This window comes from Hyperoodon ampullatus (assembly GCF_949752795.1).
Source record: "Hyperoodon ampullatus genome assembly, chromosome: 7".
NCBI lineage: Eukaryota > Metazoa > Chordata > Mammalia > Artiodactyla > Ziphiidae > Hyperoodon > Hyperoodon ampullatus.
This window is the reverse complement of record NC_136920.1, coordinates 7,856,732-7,873,953: the sequence shown is the minus strand read 5'-3', so window position 1 is coordinate 7,873,953 and position 17,222 is coordinate 7,856,732. Positions and strand designations below refer to the sequence as shown.

At 40.2% G+C, this 17,222-nt stretch overlaps 1 protein-coding gene across 4 annotated transcripts in view; it reads right to left on the bottom strand.

The window, feature by feature from the left end:
• The window catches only part of KMT5B (lysine methyltransferase 5B), a gene marked incomplete at its 5' end in the record, with an annotated part of 50,162 nt that overhangs the window by 21,155 nt on the left and 11,785 nt on the right, over positions 1 to 17,222 (bottom strand). The window contains 3 exons of one of the 4 annotated variants that reach the window (XM_079708844.1): positions 553 to 621; positions 4,461 to 4,608; positions 11,281 to 11,455. In XM_079708844.1, the coding sequence (XP_079564970.1) occupies positions 553 to 621; positions 4,461 to 4,608; positions 11,281 to 11,440 (377 nt within the window). Of the gene's footprint in view, positions 1 to 552; positions 622 to 4,460; positions 4,609 to 11,280; positions 11,456 to 17,222 lie in introns of those variants that run through there. The other 3 variants (XM_079708845.1, XM_079708842.1, XM_079708843.1) reach the window with 3 other exon arrangements.

The following is a 17,222-nucleotide window of genomic DNA, read 5'->3' as shown; positions in this document are numbered from 1 at the left end:
CCATTAGCATGTACAACCAAGAGCTACTGGAGGGAGGGGAGAGAGGAGGGGAGACAGAAAAAAGGGAGCAAGGGAAGGAGGGAGGAAGAGAGAGAAAAATGCTCAGATATGTAAGATATAAAATAAAGCCGTGAGTCAACATCGTGAACACATTTCCCCCTTGAAGAAAGATTAACTGCGAACTGACAGTTCGTAGATGCCGAGTGGAGGAGTCAGGCTAGGACCACAGCTCTTCATTCCTTCTTGACCTGAAAATAAACAGCAACCAGAAACATACCTGGCTGAGTCCTGCAATCAGTGCTCAGCTAATCCCGTGGAGTGACTCCTGATCTTTGGATGAATGATTTCTCTTAAAATTACCCTGTTATGGAGTACAAGTGGTTTTTTTAAATATAGCTATTACTACGACCAAACTATTTTAAAAGGTTTGCAAAATGTTCTAAAAATCGTGTTTATGCTGACACCTCCAATTACTTAACATAAAAGAACATTTATAAAGGCTGAAACAGGTTAGTTTGTATCTTATTACTGTTTGTAATGCTCTCTACCTACCTCACAGGGTTGTTGTGAGAAAAACTGTCAGATTTTGAAAAATGCCTTGAGCTCCTCGAAGGAAAGGCGCTATATAAATGCAAAAACAAACAACAATAAAAAACTATTTGTATAATTTGTACTTGTAATTTCTAAACAGACTTACAATATTGGTTGTAGCAGAAATCCCTAAAACGCTGTGATATTCAAGAACTTTATGAAGCCACGGGTCGGCCTAGCATGATAACAAAGTGCAGGAAGCTAAAACGCTTTCCTTCCCACATAACATCATTTTACCCTTGATTATATTAAGTTAGAAGGTTGAAAAATTTCTTTATGCTTTCTAGTCAAGCACTTGATTTTCAAGAGGCATTTAAAGTGATTTATAAATTCATATTCAACGGTGGATACGAATAATCAAATATATAAGGAAAATAAAAATTAGACGGTTACAGTAGTGGAAGGATGAGTAAGGACTACACAGGCTGAAGTCCGTGCCCTGAGAGGACTCTTCCCATTTCTTTACAATGTGATGTCCCCCAACTCCTCAGGATACCACGAAATCGCTGGTCACGCAGCCTGAACGAGGGCGCATTACTGAAAGCATCCATTCCTGCTTCGCTACATTCATCTCTCCACTAGCTTTTTAAAAAAAATTAGAGGTATTACTAACAACTCTATTCTCTGGTTAAAAGGAAGAATTTAAGTTTCATAACTGACAAAAGTCAACTAAACTGAAACATTTCCCAATAAATTGAAATTACTATTTTGTTTATGCTTTTTCTAGGCATTCATGCCACAACTCTGACTGCCTTCTTAGTAAATACAGGGATATGTTAAGAGTAAAAACATAAGCAATTCATAATATAGCCAAATAATTAAATATCTACTGTTTCTGAACAGTATTCCTGAAGGTACAACTGAAATAAGTAGAAAGGAGGAGGAGGGCATAAAAAAAGAGAAACTAAGTTCAAATCACAGATGTATAAACATGAGAACAAAGAGACCACTTATATAAGTAACAGACGGACAGTTTGGAGAATTAAAACCCAAAGCTCCAATCACGTCCTCCAGTCACTTCTTTTGCACCCCAAAGAAAGAGAAGTCTACAAAAAGCTAATAATTTAAGAAATATTTAGGGTTATTCAAATAAAGCACTATAGATTTCCCTTATTGTCTATAAAATACCTTTGAAAATGGGGTGACATTCTGGCAAATTCTTGCTCAGACGATAAAGAACTATAAGTGATAATTTTCAAATAAATCCATTAAGATTAAATGAAAATGTATATACCTTTCATTAAGATTAACAAGCTTCATTAATAAAAATTCTGTATATTCCCCAAATGTCAGCTTACGAGAGTCTGTTAAAATACCTCTGGAATGAATGCCTCTGCTGAAAGGCGGAGAGCACACCTTGCTTTGACACAGCAACATCAACTGCTCAACCGCACTGGCCTAAGTGCCGACACTGTTACAAAGCCAACGTAGTCTAACCAGGGAGCAGTAGCATTATCTACACCATGAACGGCTATTTTAGGAAGTGTTTGAGTAGGATTAAATGTTGCACTGGAAAATATGAATTTAGAGGTACTTGGATATGGTAAGGTCTTAAGTTTTAACAATATCTGTGTGGTAAACCTAAACTTGACATTTTAGGATTACATGTTTTAAAGTGAGCCCTAGAAAACGACTGATAAGGAACTTTCTATCCATTTATCACATCGGGACAAAGCTCAGTAGGCTAGACGGTTTAGGACCTTGCTTCCCAACTGTAACTGGGAGCATGTTAGAAATGGAGACTCTCAGGCCCCACCTCACAGTTATTGAATCAGAACCTGCATCTTAACAAGATTCCCCAAGTGACTCATATGTAAACTAATTAAAAGCAGCAGTTGTCAAGGAGGATTTTTTACAAAACATGAGTTATTTTCTGTCGCAGAACCCAGTAACAGGTAACTCTTCATCCTCTGGAATAGTCAAAGCATGGGGGCTTCTGAATACATGGAGTTCTTTCCCAAGCCGCTACAACTTTTGTAATTCTGATGGAAAAGTTTTTAAAATGGTTTATTTGCTTCCATGTTTCAGTATACAAGGCATAACGAACTGAATCTGTTTCAATGATGACTCCGGGCCATAATTATGGGCCTTTGTGTAATATTCTGAATGCCACTAGACTGTTCTGTGAAACAGTGAATCACATTTCTTACCTCGGAAAAAAAAGGCTAACAGGTGAGTTAAATACTATTGGGACCCTAATAGTAGGAGAATGAGCCCTGGTCTCTTGGTTTCACTGGGAAATAGGGGATGTGGGCTTAAAATAATGCAAACTAGATTTTTGTGTGTGTGTGTGTGTGTTATGCGGGCCTCTCACTGCTGTGGCCTCTTCCATTGCGGAGCACAGGCTCCAGACGCACAGGCTCAGTGACCATGGCTCAGGGGCCCAGCCGCTCCGTGACATGTGGGATCTTCCCGGACTGGGGCACGAACCCGTGTCCCCTGCATCGGCAGGCGGACTCTCAACCACGGCGCCACCAGGGATACCCACAAACTAGATTTTTAGTTGGACACTAGGGCATCCAATTCTGCTGATTTTCCAGAGAACAGCCATCCATTTGCCTATGTAGAAAATTTAAGTATGTGCCCCTCTGACAGCAGGGAACTATTTAAATAATCTCTCAAGTCCATTCCAACTTTCACTTCGTTTTAGTAAGTAAAGATATATGATGACAGGAAATTACACGAAAATACCAAAGGCACGTTTTAACCTGAATTACTTCTTCTGGGATTTAGAATATAATTGATAAATGAATTATCTTGTTTTAATTCCAGCAAGGGACAGAATTAAAATAGGAAAAAACGGACACACGATTTTCCTCTAATCACCTGCCCCCAATTAATTACTGGTGACTAACCCCCTGGTGATCAAGTCCCTCTAGGGCAGTCACTGACACTGCAGCTATGGTAAGAGTGAACAGTGGTCCAGAACTTGTTCCACATTCTAAATCCCTGATGTTAGGCTTTTCTATCACTCGAAAGCCTTTGCCATGGAAGTTAAGAGGTAACAAAAAGTTGTAAAGTTCTCATTTAGTGCTTGCTGGCAGTTAATTATGAAATTATCTAAAGGCCTTTTTGGGAGCGAGATGATGTTTAAGAGAATTAGAATAAAGAACTTTAAAGGGTGACAGATTTCAAGGGCTACGTAGTATTTTATACAGATGGCATTTGATACTCAGTAAAGTGGTTACACATCTATGTTCTTACCTGTATCACTGAATATAAGCACATGTCTTTAAAAATATTCACTCTAACTTATAATGACTAGCTGAGTCTCAAAGATAAAACATAATGGCAAAAATGGGACAGGGAGGGTGGGAGGGAGGGAGATGCAAGAGGGAAGAGATATGGGAACATATGTATATGTATAGCTGATTCACTTTGTTATAAAGCAGAAACTAACACACCATTGTAAAGCAATTATATTCCAATAAAGATGCCAAAAACATAATGGCAAAATTCCCTATATACAGTGGAAAGTATGTGAAAGAATAAGTTTGTAATAAAATCATGAAAAAAACTGATGCAACCTTATTTAGGTAGAAAAAAATCATACACATTTTCAAGGTTTTACAGGATGCATGTATTTCTTTCAGCTAATTCTCATCAACATTTAAAAGAGAATATGGAGATGTCTCTCCAACTTTGTATTTTAATAGAAGTATCCCAAGATAAAATAAGAACACGGAATTAAAACTGACAACTCATGGAACCTTATGCTGCTTTTCTTGACTCACACATGGAAAATCCTCCTGCAGCAAAACCTTTCCTTTAATGTCATTTTAAATTCTGACTGAAAGTAAAATTAGCCATCTATTTTCTTAAGTTCAACGATATCATCTGTTCCACTCAGGATAAAGACTTAAAATTACCTAGTATTCATTTTGTGTGTTTGAAAACCTAAATAGGGATCAAGAACCAAACTGGTTGCTAAGTCATCATTTTCACAGAGTTCCTTGGCAGACATTCCAGAAGATGGTACATATCGACTCTGTCCTTCGAATCCTGAATTACCATTACCTGTGAGAAGAAAAAAGAAGAAAAATTAACTCGCACTGAGTACTACTTAAATCTACCTTAAAAACCTTTAGCTTCACTGCCCATTCAAGTTAGTAATTAAGAATTGAAATTGCTTATTTCTATCAGTTTTACTAATTAAGAATGGAGTACCCTTTGCAAAAACAGAAAACCAAATGCAGTAAATTAACCCAATTACTGAGAGCATTTTTGTTAGATAATATTATCAGGTTTCCCAAGAACAGGGTCTGGATAGTTGTGAGATTCTGGCTCAGATGCCTTACTTGCCTCTCCAAGGAAGATTTGAGACACAGGAGATGGGCAGATGCTCATCACAGTAGCAAGACAGCACAAAGGGCCACTACAGACAGGGCTGGCATGAGAAGGAAACAAGAGGAACACAAGATACCCTCTGCAGTAAGTGCCAGAAGGCTAAATCTCAAGAACCAAAATGGAGCCTCAAGGCGTTACCTTCAACTTCCTGCTTGTGGGCAGATGTGTGATTATCATCCCCACTTTGCTGGAAACTCAGGCCCAGAGGTTAAGAAACTTGCCTGTGATTACAAAGCTAGGTAGGAGAAGAGGGGAAAGAAGTAGAGAGAGACTGATAGGCCTATTTCTAACACCTGTTTGAAACAGATTTTGAAGGAATGGATAAAAATAGGGAAGTGACTGAAAAAGATAACTGAAGTAACTGGGTTTAACTATGGAAGAAGAACAGTGTAAAGAGAGGAAAGGAAGGCCAAATTTGTATGGATGAAGTTTCATCAGTGCTGATTCACGTTTGATGTATACGTCACTGAGGGTCTTCATGGAGTCGGCACATGCAATTACAGAGGATTCCAGCAGTATAACTTTAAGCCTCTCAATATTAAGAGGTGGAAGAATGAGTGACAAAGTGAGATGTCTAACCTTTTCACCCACTGTTCCAATAAATAAATAAACACTTACATGTAAGACCCTGCCAAAGGGTCAGTATATGATTTTGAATCAAATTATTTGCACGTAGGTATGTATGAAACTATCAAAGTTACATTTTCTACAACAGCTTTATTAAAATTTAGTTCCCCTACCGTACAGTTCACCCATTTAAAGTGTACAGTTCAATGGTTTTAAGTATATTCACAAAATTGTGTAACCATCACCACAATCAATTCTGGCACATTTTCATCATCCCCAAAAGAAACCCCATACCTACTGGAAGTTACTATCCATTTCTCCTTCCCTCACAGACCCTGGCAACCACTAATCTACTCTGTTTCTAGGCATTTGCCTAGTCTGAAAATTTCATATAGATGGAATCATATGTGTTTTTTTGTGACTGGCTTCTTTCAATTAGCATGTTTTCAAGGTTCATCCATGTTGTATCATGCAGCAGTACTTCATTCCTTATTATGGCCAAATAATATTCCACTGTGTGGGTTGACCACATTTGGCTGCACCATTTTATGTTCCCAAAAAACAGTGTATGTAAATTCTCCACATCATCACCAACACTTGTTACTATTTGTCCTTTTGATTTCAGACATCCTAGTGATTGTGAAGTGGTGGTTTTGATTTGATTTTCTCTGATGACTAATGATTTTGAGCATCTTTTCATGTATTGGCCACGTCTGTCTATTCAGATCCCTTGCGCATTTAAAATTTGGAGGTTTTTTTTTTTTTTTTTTTTTTTTGGCAGTACGCAGGCCTCTCACTGTTGTGGCCTCTCCCGTTGCGGAGCACAGGCTCCGGACGCGCAGGCTCAGCGGCTATGGCTCACGGGCCCAGCCGCTCCGCGGCATGTGGGATCTTCCCGGACCGGGGCACGAACCCGTGTCCCCTGCATCGGCAGGTGGACTCTCAACCACTGCGCCACCAGGGGAGTCCTGGAGTTTGTCTTTTATTATTGACTTGTAAGAGTTCTTTATTCTGGATACTAGTCCTTTATCAGATATGCGATTTGAAAATATTTTCTCCTGTTCTGTAAGCTGTCTTTCCATGTTCTTGATGGTATCCCTTAAAGTTTGCAACTTTGGTAAATTTCATGTTACTTTTTTCTTTTGTTCCCTGTGCTTTTAGTGTCATATCCAAGAAACCACTGCCTAATCCAAAGTTATGAAAATTTATGCATACGTCTTCTTCTGGGGGGTTTTATAGTTTGAGCTTTTAATTTAGGTCTTTGATCCATTTTGAGTTTTTTACATAGTGTGAGGTCCGATCCAACTTCATTCTTTTGCATGTGGATATACAGTTTTGCCAACCCCAACTGCTGAAAAGACTATTCTTTCCTCAATTTTATTGGCACTTTGGTCAAAAATCAGTTGACTACAAACATGAGGGTTCTTTCTGGATTCTCAATTCTATTCCACAAATATATGTCTATCCACATGCTAGCATAAGACTGTCTTGATTACTGCAGCTTTGTAGTAAGCTTTGGAACTGAGAAGTATGAATCTTCCACATTGTTCTTTTTCAAGACTGTTTTAGCTATTCTGGATCCCCTGAATTTCCATAAGAAGTTTAGGATCAGCCTGTCAATTTCTGCCAAGAAGCCAGTTGAGATTTTATAGGGACTACATTCAATCTGCAGGTCGTTTGGGGAGTATTACCATCTTAACAGTATTAAGTCGTCTAATCAATGAACATGGGATGTCTTTCCATTTATTTTTCTTTCCATTTACGTATTTATTTATTTATTTATTTTTGGCTGTGTTGGGTCTCCGTTACTGCACACGGGCTTTCTCTAGCTGCGGCGAGCAGGTGCTACTCTTTGTTGCAGTGCGCGGGCTTCTCATTGCGGTGGCTTCTATTGTCACGAAGCACAGGCTCTAGGCACGTGGGCTTCAGTAGTTGTGGCTCACAGGCTCAGTTGCTCCGCAGCATGTGCGATCTTCCCAGATCAGGGCTCGAACCCATGTCCCCTGCATTGGCAGACAGATTCTTAACCACTGTGCCACCAGGGAAGCCCTTTCTGTTTGTTTAGATCTTCTTTTAATTTCTTTCAACAATGTTTTATCATTTTCAGAGTATAAGTTTTACACTTTGTTAAATTTATTACTAAATATTTTTTCTTTTTGATGCCCTGTAAATGAAATTGTTAATTTCATTTTTGGATTGTTTACTGAAAGTGCATAGAAATACAATTGATTTTTGTGTAATTATCTTGTATCCTCCAACCTTACTGAACTCATTTATTCTAATATTTTAGTGGATTCCTTAGGATTTTCTATATACACAATCATGTCACCAGCAAATATTGTATTACTTCTTCTTTTCCAATTTGGATGCCTCTAAGTTCATTTTCTCACCTAATGGTTGTAATCAGAACTTCTAGTACAATGCTGAATAGAAGTGGTGAGAACAAATATAGTTCTGCCTTGTTCGTGATCTTAGAGGAAACCATTCACCATTAAATATGACATTAAGCTTTATCAGGTTGAAGAATTCCCTTCTGCTCCTAGTTTGCTGTTTTTATCCTGAAAGGGTGTTGGATTTTGTCAAGTGCTTTTTCTGCATCTATTGGGATGACAGTATGGTTTTTGTCCTTGATTCTATTCATATGGTATTACATCAATTGATTCTCAGATATTAAACCAACCTTGCAATCCTGGGATAAATCCCACTTGGGCATGCTATAGAATTCTTTTCATCTGTTGCTGGATTTGGTTGGCTAGTATTTTATTGAGGAGTTTTGCATCTATATTTATTAGAGATATTGGTCTATAGGTCTTCTTTTCTTATGATGTCTTTGGTTTTGGTAGCAGGATAATACTGGCCTTCTCTTTGTAGGTAGTCTTTTTTGTTTTTGTTTTGTTTTTGAAATTACTAATTCAATCTTTTTTACTTGCTATAGATTTATTCAGATTTTGTATAAGTAAGATTTCTTATTAAATTGGTTTCAGTAATTTATTACTTTCTAGAAATTTGTTCACTTAATCTAAGTTACTTAACTTCTTGGTATACAGTTGTTCATAGTATTCTGTTACAATCCTAAGGCAGTAGTAATGTCCCCTCTTTCGATGTTGATTCTTGAGTTTTTTCCTAATCATTGTTGCTTAAGGGTTTGCCAATTCTTGTTGATCTTTTCAAAGAACCAACTTTTTAGCTTTGCTGATTTTCTCTATTCTCTTTCTATTCTCTATTTTGTTAATTTCTACTCTGTTATTTCCTTCTTTCTGCTTGCTTTGGGTTTAGTTTTGCTCTTTCTGGCATTTTAAGGTGAAAGGTTATTGATTGAGATCTTTTTTTTATAAGTTTATTTATTTTTGGGTGGGTTGGGTCTTTGTTTCTGTGCGAGGGCTTCCTCCAGTTGCAGCAAGTGGGGGCCACTCTTCATCGCGGTGCGCGGGCCTCTCACTGGCGCGGCCTCTGTTGTAGCGGAGCACAGGCTCCAGATGCGCAGGCTCAGTAGTTGTGGCTCACTGGCCTAGTTTCTCCGTGGCATGTGGGATCTTCCTAGACCAGGGCTCGAACCCATGTCCCCTGCATTGGCAGGCAGATTCTCAACTGCTGCGCCACCAGGGGAGCCCCTTTCTTCTTTTTTTAGTGTTCACAACTGTAATTTCCCTCTAGGCATTGTTTTAGCTGCATCCCATAAGTTTTTGGTATGTTGTATCTTCATTTTCAATCATCTCAACGTATTTTCTCATTTCCCTTTTGATTTCGTCTTTAATCCACTGGTTATTTAGGAGCGGGTTAATTTCCACATATTTGTGTTTCCCAAATTCTGTTATTCATTTCTAATTTTACTCCATTGTGGTCAGAACATATATTGTATGATTTCAATCCTTTTACATTGATTGAGGGGCTTAAAGTATGGCCTAGTCTATGGTCCATTCTGAATAATGTTTCATGGCACTTGAAAAGAATGTGTATTCTGCTGCTGTTGGGTGGAGTGTTCTATAGATGTCTGTTAGGAAGAGTTGGTATAGGACTATTTGAGTCTTCTTTCCTTCTTGATTTTCTGCTTAAGCTGTTCTATCCATTATTGGAAGTGGGGAACTGAAGTCTCCAAATTATTGTTGAATTATCTATTTCTCCCTTCAATTTTGTGAGTTTCTGCTTCATGTATTCTGCGGCTCGGATGGTAGGTGAAGTTGTTGCAGTTTATCTAAGGTGATGCAATGCTTTGTTTCTCTTCATCATTGGCTCTATTTCTGCACCATTCATGCCCAATAACATTCAATGTGATGCTGTTCATCTTCACACTCTCTGGGTTTTTCCAACCCATCCCTCCAAATCTGTCTACACTTGGCAAAGTGTAGCTCATGTAATGGTCATTTTCTAAATTCTTATGTACCTCCAACAACCAAACTAATTAAGACCTTTTTGCACTGATGCCCAAAAAGGAGGCCAACAGCAATTTGAAAAAAAAAAAAAAAAAAAAGATTTAAGAGATGCCTAATTTACTGACCAGAGCCAATACCATTGCCATAATCACTACATTTCTCAGTTCCTTCAGGTTCCCACCACATGCTAAGGGGGTGAGGAGGTGTCCAGGTAGAGGCAAACCCATTAGTCTTGGGCTCTCTCCTTAGCCCTCTCCCAAGCAGGGATATCTGTCTGGTTTTTTTGGTTTGTTTGTTCTTTGGGTTTTTTTTTTAAACAGAAACAGTGTCCTGATCTGATATGGAAAAGTTAAGGGCAGCCTGGGCCCAGTGAAGAGCATAAACCCATAAAAGGTAAGAAGGAAATGAAATCAGAACTGGTGCACTCTATCTGAAACTGTAGCAAACCCCAGGCTAATCAATCCAAATCTACTGGAAGTAGGCCAATTCCAACACAAACTAAGGCTATTTAGTTGTGGCTAAATTAACCTTAGGAAAAGAAGAAATATAAACAGTTGTCTGGGACTTCCCAGGTGGTCCAGTGGTTAGGACTCCGCGCTCTCACCGCCAAGGGAGCGGGTTCAATCCCTGGTCAGGGAACTAAGATCCCGCAAGCCGCATGGCACAGACAAAGAAAGGAAGGAAGGAAGGAAGGAAGGAAGAAAAACTTGTCCTTAACATGGCCATCTAATTTTGGACAGTATTTATATAGCTGCCTACTTAGCTTTACACTTATCCTGGGGCATTTTACTACTCTTAAGAGAACTATGAAACATGTATCAAATCTACACTTTATTGAACTCTCAGGAAGTAGCCTCATTTTCACCAAGAGACATAGAGGTAAAAAAGTAACTCATTATCAATACTTCTTCTCTGTTAGGATAAACTGTTCACCCTATATAAACAGAAGAAATGGTGACAATTTGAAAAGCTGCCCTAACTTCCACTTATCATGTAAATTAGGGTTGACTTTATCATTCATATTACTCTATATAACTTTTTTAAAAAATACATACTTAAACTTACATCAAATGTAAAAAAACACAGTTTGAACTTAAAAGAAATTTAATAGCAGTACTTTAATATTTTTAATAGAACAAATAACCATTCAGTTATAAATTCTACAAAATATAAAGTTATGCATATAAAAACATTATATTAAGAATTAAACTTGAGTTGTATACAATGTTTGATGGGAACAAAAGTTGATATAACTTTGAAAGAGTAAAAAAACTATACTGTTAGCTGTGAGAACATAAAAAAAATTGTTTTGAAAACAACAGAGAACAGAACACACATTACAAAGTGGAAAGAATTACTGCCCCATATCACCATCAAAAGAGTGACAGTTGAAGTGTGTACATACATCTGCTTGACCTCCTCTCGGCTGCGTTCTTGCCAGCCTTCACGGTGTCCTTTCCCGTGTGCTGTAATTTTGATTGATTCTGCTGATGGTCATTAGACAACTTGCCTCCATTTCTCCTGCCATTCACCACCATGTTCTTGGATTCTCCCAACCACTTCATACCCACAGACAGCCTGACCCAGGTGCATTTAGTCACTCTCTTCAAATAGCTTAGAGAATAATTTCAATGTTCTCTCCTAACAGAAACAAAACATGAAAAAACAAAACAAAATGGGGAGGTAAATACATAAAAGACCATGCTACACAGACCCCTGAGAAATTTTCAGAGTATTCAAAGTAACTTCGCAATTAGTGTTTCCACTCCTCACAGACCACCTTGGCTCCCCCTGCATCCCGCGTCACGCTGAGGTCTACCGTGCCCCCAGACTGAGGGGGGACTCGTTCTGCCTTGCTCATTGGTTGTGCTCTGAGGAGTGATTGGTAACTAGTAAGTGCTCAATAAATATTTATCTCTTTCAGCTGCCAGTAAGAATCATCTTTGCTTCTTATTGCCTTGATACCTAGGTATATAGCTCAATAACCTGCTCAAATTGCACGTTTTGGTAACATTCTATTAACTCTGTGAGGAAACAAGGAAGTTCTCTCTTCTCTTCTGAGGAGCTGAAGAAAAGGCATCTCAGTTAAGCTTTGTCCACAACAGCTTTGTAACATCCTTTTGTTGCTGTTAGTTTGAAGTCAGGATTCAGGATATTTAAGGGACCAACATTCGAATATCAAAGTATTGCCCATCATGAAATACCTGCCTTAGCATTCCTTTATGATAGCAACAAAAATTGAGATTACTGTATTTGCTAATATAGTGGTATCCCTCACTATCTGAATTTTAATTAGCTAAATTTGGGAAAAAAATGTCTTGGATAGTGAGAAATGTTTGTAATTTATAAGGACCTTTGGAAGTGAAGGTATAATAGATTACATTTGTTGGAATGGAATGAGAAAGGATGTCCATGAAAGCACCTCATTACGGAATTATGCTTTAGTGTAAGTCAGACTAAAAAGGCTCCAGGATAAGAAAGTGTAAAAACAGAGCTTGACAGCTAAAGGAACCCTAAGATTCTAGCACAACTCTTTCAATTTGCAGATGGAGCTGAGGCAGCACGCCCAATGCCACACAATCAGCCTGCAGCCGCAGCCAGAGGAGAACCAGGCGTTGCTGCCCAAGGGCCTCTCATCTCACCACACCAGACAGAGCTCATTTTCCCTCACTTTTTCCAAACACACAGAAAAGTACACACGATAAATTATTCTGAAGTGCTCCCAGAAATGTATACCTGGAAACGTCTTTAATGATACCCAACACAAATACAAAATATTAATTTTTACTTGACCTCCAGTCTCTTTCACGTCACAGGAATTTTGTGTGAATTCCGTGAGGTAAAATGTGGGTGAGAGCAACATGCTTAGGTAAAAACGTGAAAAACAGCTGATCCATATTAAGGATACTTTTACAATTGTTCTCGAACATGTAATTTTCTCTTGGTTCCTTCACTATTAAAATTCAATTAGTATTCAACTTTTATTGTGCCTATCTTTTGATTCTTCTTGTAGGCTTCACTAAACCCAGAAAAATGCTGCTACTTAAATAATAGGAATGGGCAAGTAAAATATTGATACATCAGTTCTAAGCTAAATATTTTTCAACTAATACACTTTATCAAATTAAACAGAAGACCCCCAATTGATGATCAAATATCTTATATTTATACTTAGACGACCTGTCTTTTTGATTGGCTAATTCCTTCACGTTCCAGGAAGTCTTCCTTGACCCTCACTGCCAAATCCAGGTGGACAAGCCTACTATAAAACTGGGTGAGGGGGCTTCCCTGGTGGCGCAGTGGTTGAGAGTCCGCCTGCCGATGCAGGGGACACGGGTTCGTGCCCCGGTCCGGGAGGATCCCACATGCCGCGGAGCGGCTGGGCCCGTGAGCCATGGCCGCTGAGCCTGCGCGTCCGGAGCCTGTGCTCCGCAACGGGAGAGGCCACAACAGTGAGAGGCCCGCGTACCGCAAAAACAAAACAAACAAACAAACAAAAAACTGGGTGAGGGACTTCCCTGGTGGCACAGTGGTTAAGAATCCGCCTGCCAATGCAGGGGACACGGGTTCGAGCCCTGGTCCGGGAAGATCCCACATGCCGTGGAGCAACTAAGCCCATGTGCCACAACTACTGAGCCTGTGCTCTACAGCCTGCGTGCCACAACTACTGAAGCCCGTGTGCCTAGAGCCCATGCTCCGCAACAAGAGAAGCCACCATGAGAAGCCTGGGCACCGCAGCGAAGAGTAGCCCCCGCTCGCCACAGCTAGAGAAAGCCCACGTATAGCAATGAAGATCCAACACAGCCAAAAAAAAAACAAAAAAAAAAAACCCTGGGTAAAACCCCTTATGTCACCATATAGTGAAGGCCTGTCTGCCTCCTTAATGGACTGAGAGCTCCTGAGGTCAAGAACTTATTTTTCTTTTCTCTAGTACAGCACAAAGTAGATCAAAGGCACTCAACTTATGAAAGAATAAATAAATTAGGCTGTGGTCTAAACCACCTCACAGGAGCTGCCACTTTTGTATTTTTTTTTAAACTATAAATTAAAACCTGACCTCTTCAAATGCTCTTCTTCCTCAAGATGCTTGTGCTGTCACAGGCGGCTGGAGCAGCTCTGGCACAGGCAAGACATGGCAGGAATCAGCCATCACCACCATCAACCTCCCTACTACTTGCCACTATGCTTTCTGGTTCACCCCCGACTCTGCACCTCCAGAGAAAAAGAACAAGAAGGTGGTAAAGTGCTTTGGGTCCTTTAGGAAATTCATCTCAAGAACGCCCACATATAACATACAACTTACAGATAATGATGGAAGAATGTGTCTTTAAGACTCTTTGGAGTCCTAATACTTCCTCAATGATTAACACATAAAATGTAACTATACGGAACAGAAAAGAGCAATGTGGCTTTAGACAGAATTAAGAGACAAAAGAAGAGCAAGTCACCTCTCCAGAGAATCCTTAAGTCGCAACCAAGCTTCCTACTCAGAGATAAAAAGCGGAAAACCTGGGACGAGGCCCAGCAATCTGTGTTTTAATAAGCCCTCCAGGTGATTCTGACACTAGTTTTCCAGTGTCAGAACTATTGTTCTAAGTTACTTATTCATTCATTTGTTCAACTGTTAGGGCAAAGAGCAAATACCAAAATTTTAAGAAGTATGGAATAAAAATTTTTAATTTGAGGAAATTATACCTATCAACCGAAGTTTTCCCAAGAATTTGGAAAAGTTCACCAACAAATCATTTTAATAGTATACTCTAGCTACTGTGTACTAGAACACAGTGTGGAACACAGACTGAGATCCACTCTAACTTACGCATCATTTCAATTAAATGTGGGTTAATGATCCAAAATGGAGCAAATTCCTAACCCTGGGTCTCACTTATATTGCAGTCAACTGATATTATTTTGTTTGAACTGAAGGTACCATAGCATGACAAGCACTGTCAATCACAAGATGTGGCTGAATTTCACTAGTATGAACACACTGTATGTTATGTCTGGATGTATCCTAGCAGAGGCACCAATACTCTCCATTCGTCCAGATAACAACAGCTATCATTAAGGCAGAAGACTTAAGCTCACAATGAATATTTTGTAAAACCAGTTCTAGTAAAGCTATCAGAAATTGGGGGCTATTTATAAACTTTTAGTTCAAAACAAACATATACTCTACTAATCATCAGGTCACTGTTTGTTCTGCCCTCATGAGTGCAGGATCTGCTGTTGGCATGATCATTCCCGTAAGACTACGAGCTGGAAGAACACTTACATATTAAAGGTGGAGATGGAATTTCAAAAGCTAACACAAGTGGATATTTTAGTAGGAGAAACAGGAGCTGAAGACATCGGGTGGCTCCCCCAGAGCTCCCCCTCCCAACAGAGCAAGGGTGCAGTCTCTCTGGCTTGGAACCCAGCTGGCTCACATGGAAATACTACCATGGTCGTGGCTTGGTGGACGTATCCGAGCTAACTGGCCACTGACTATATCTAGAAGTTAAAATTGCCTCAAATTTATTCCAAAATTGGCAGAAAGACAATTCTCAAGAAAGGAGTACTGGCGACTCCTTAAATGGCCTACCTAACAGCTACAAATCTTCCTCTGATCTGATTTCCCAATACAAAACTATCATGAAAATTATTAGACACCTACTACATCCCAGACACTATTCCAGGCACTGAGGATACAGCAAACAAGGTTTCTAACCCTCATCTGTGCCTATATTCTAATGAAGGAAGCTCTGGGAAACAACAAACTAACCAATAAATGCCAGCACCTTGGAGAAAATAAAGCCGTTTCTAAGTGGCAGGGAGTGTTTCAGGTGGAGCCAGGGCGGGATGGGGAAAAGCGGGGCAGCACTGGGGAGAGTGCACCAGGCAAAGGGCGAGTACAAAAGCCGAGGGAGAAAAGCAGCTGGTGTGTCCGAGGACCAGCACAGAGCCCAGTGTGGCTGGAGCAGAGCAGGGGCTAAGAGGGGCAGGAGGAAGGCCAGAGGGCCTCCAAGCCCCTGCTGCGACGTGGGCACTAACTCCCAGGAGAAAGCAGAGGAGTGACAGGAGTGAAGTGTTAAAGGCCCAAGCTGGCTGCTTGTCACGTGGCGAAGAGTTTGAATGCTTTTGAAAAAGCAGGTCTAATAAAGCGACTAACAATTTGGGGGGACGAGAGAGAAAGCAGTTAAGAGACCACAGCAATCAATGAGAGGGGAAATAGATGCTGGTGGCTTGCAGCAGCAAAAGCGGCGAGAAGTGGTTGGTCTCAGGATCTTTTCCGAAGATTTTGCCGACACTGTGTGAAAGAGAGAGGGCTCAGATGTGCTTGCAAGGGGAAGAATGGAATTAGCAGTTATGCAGGTGACAAAGACCACAGGCAGGTCGGGTTTTGGCAGGGGTTGGGGCGCAGGAGTTTGGTTTGGTCATGTTTGAGATACCTATTAGAGACCAAGCAGAGATGTTTAGGCAGCTGGGTCTGGAGGACAGGCCCAGGCTGGATGTATAAACTTGGAGTCAGGGGACTAATGGGATTTCAAGCCATGGGGCAAGAGGAAATCACCTAGGAAGGGAGTAGAGATAAAAGAAGTCTAAGGACTGAGGGACACCCAAATATTTAGCGATCAAGATGAGGAAACAGCAGTTAAGGATACTGCAAGGAGCAACTAGTGAGGCAGGAGGAGAAGCAAAAGCAAACCAGGGCCCAGTGCTTCAGGAAGGAGTGACCCAGCTGGGCACAGGCTGCAGTTGCTCATAAGGCAAATCTCTGAAGAGTTGAAAGTCATGACAGATGGGCCACTGTGAGCCTCTCTCAGAAACGACAGAGAACTTCTGAAATGGACATAATGTCTCGAAACATGGGCTCATGGGGAAAGAATGAGATGGCAGAAAGGACTCTAAAGAATAATGAATAGAGTCCTAAGTTCTTGTTATTTGTTTCAAACAAGAGAAAAAGAGTCCAAATTTCAGGTGCCAGAAAAGATATGTGTAATATTCACAGGATGGGAGATGGTGGAAATAGGTTAATTTGAGACCAGCATGCCTTGAGAGAGTTTACAAGGATCTTTGTTTAAAAAAAAAAAAAAAGTTTTTAAACGAACAGATTAATTAGTTCTCTGGCCTGGAGTAATAAATCACCTGAGTATGCTGATGAATTGAATCCCTGAGGGTTCTGTGCAAGGCTTTGCCCCCTCTATTTTTATGAGTGTTCACAAAAATGACACAACCGGGCTCTAAGGAAACGCAGCTGTGACTATGCTCCGGCATGGGCACACCTTCCTTCCACCCCCAGGGACTACCTGAAATCAACAGGAAAGGTTTCACTGGACCAATAGGTGGGGAAGGATGCACACACTT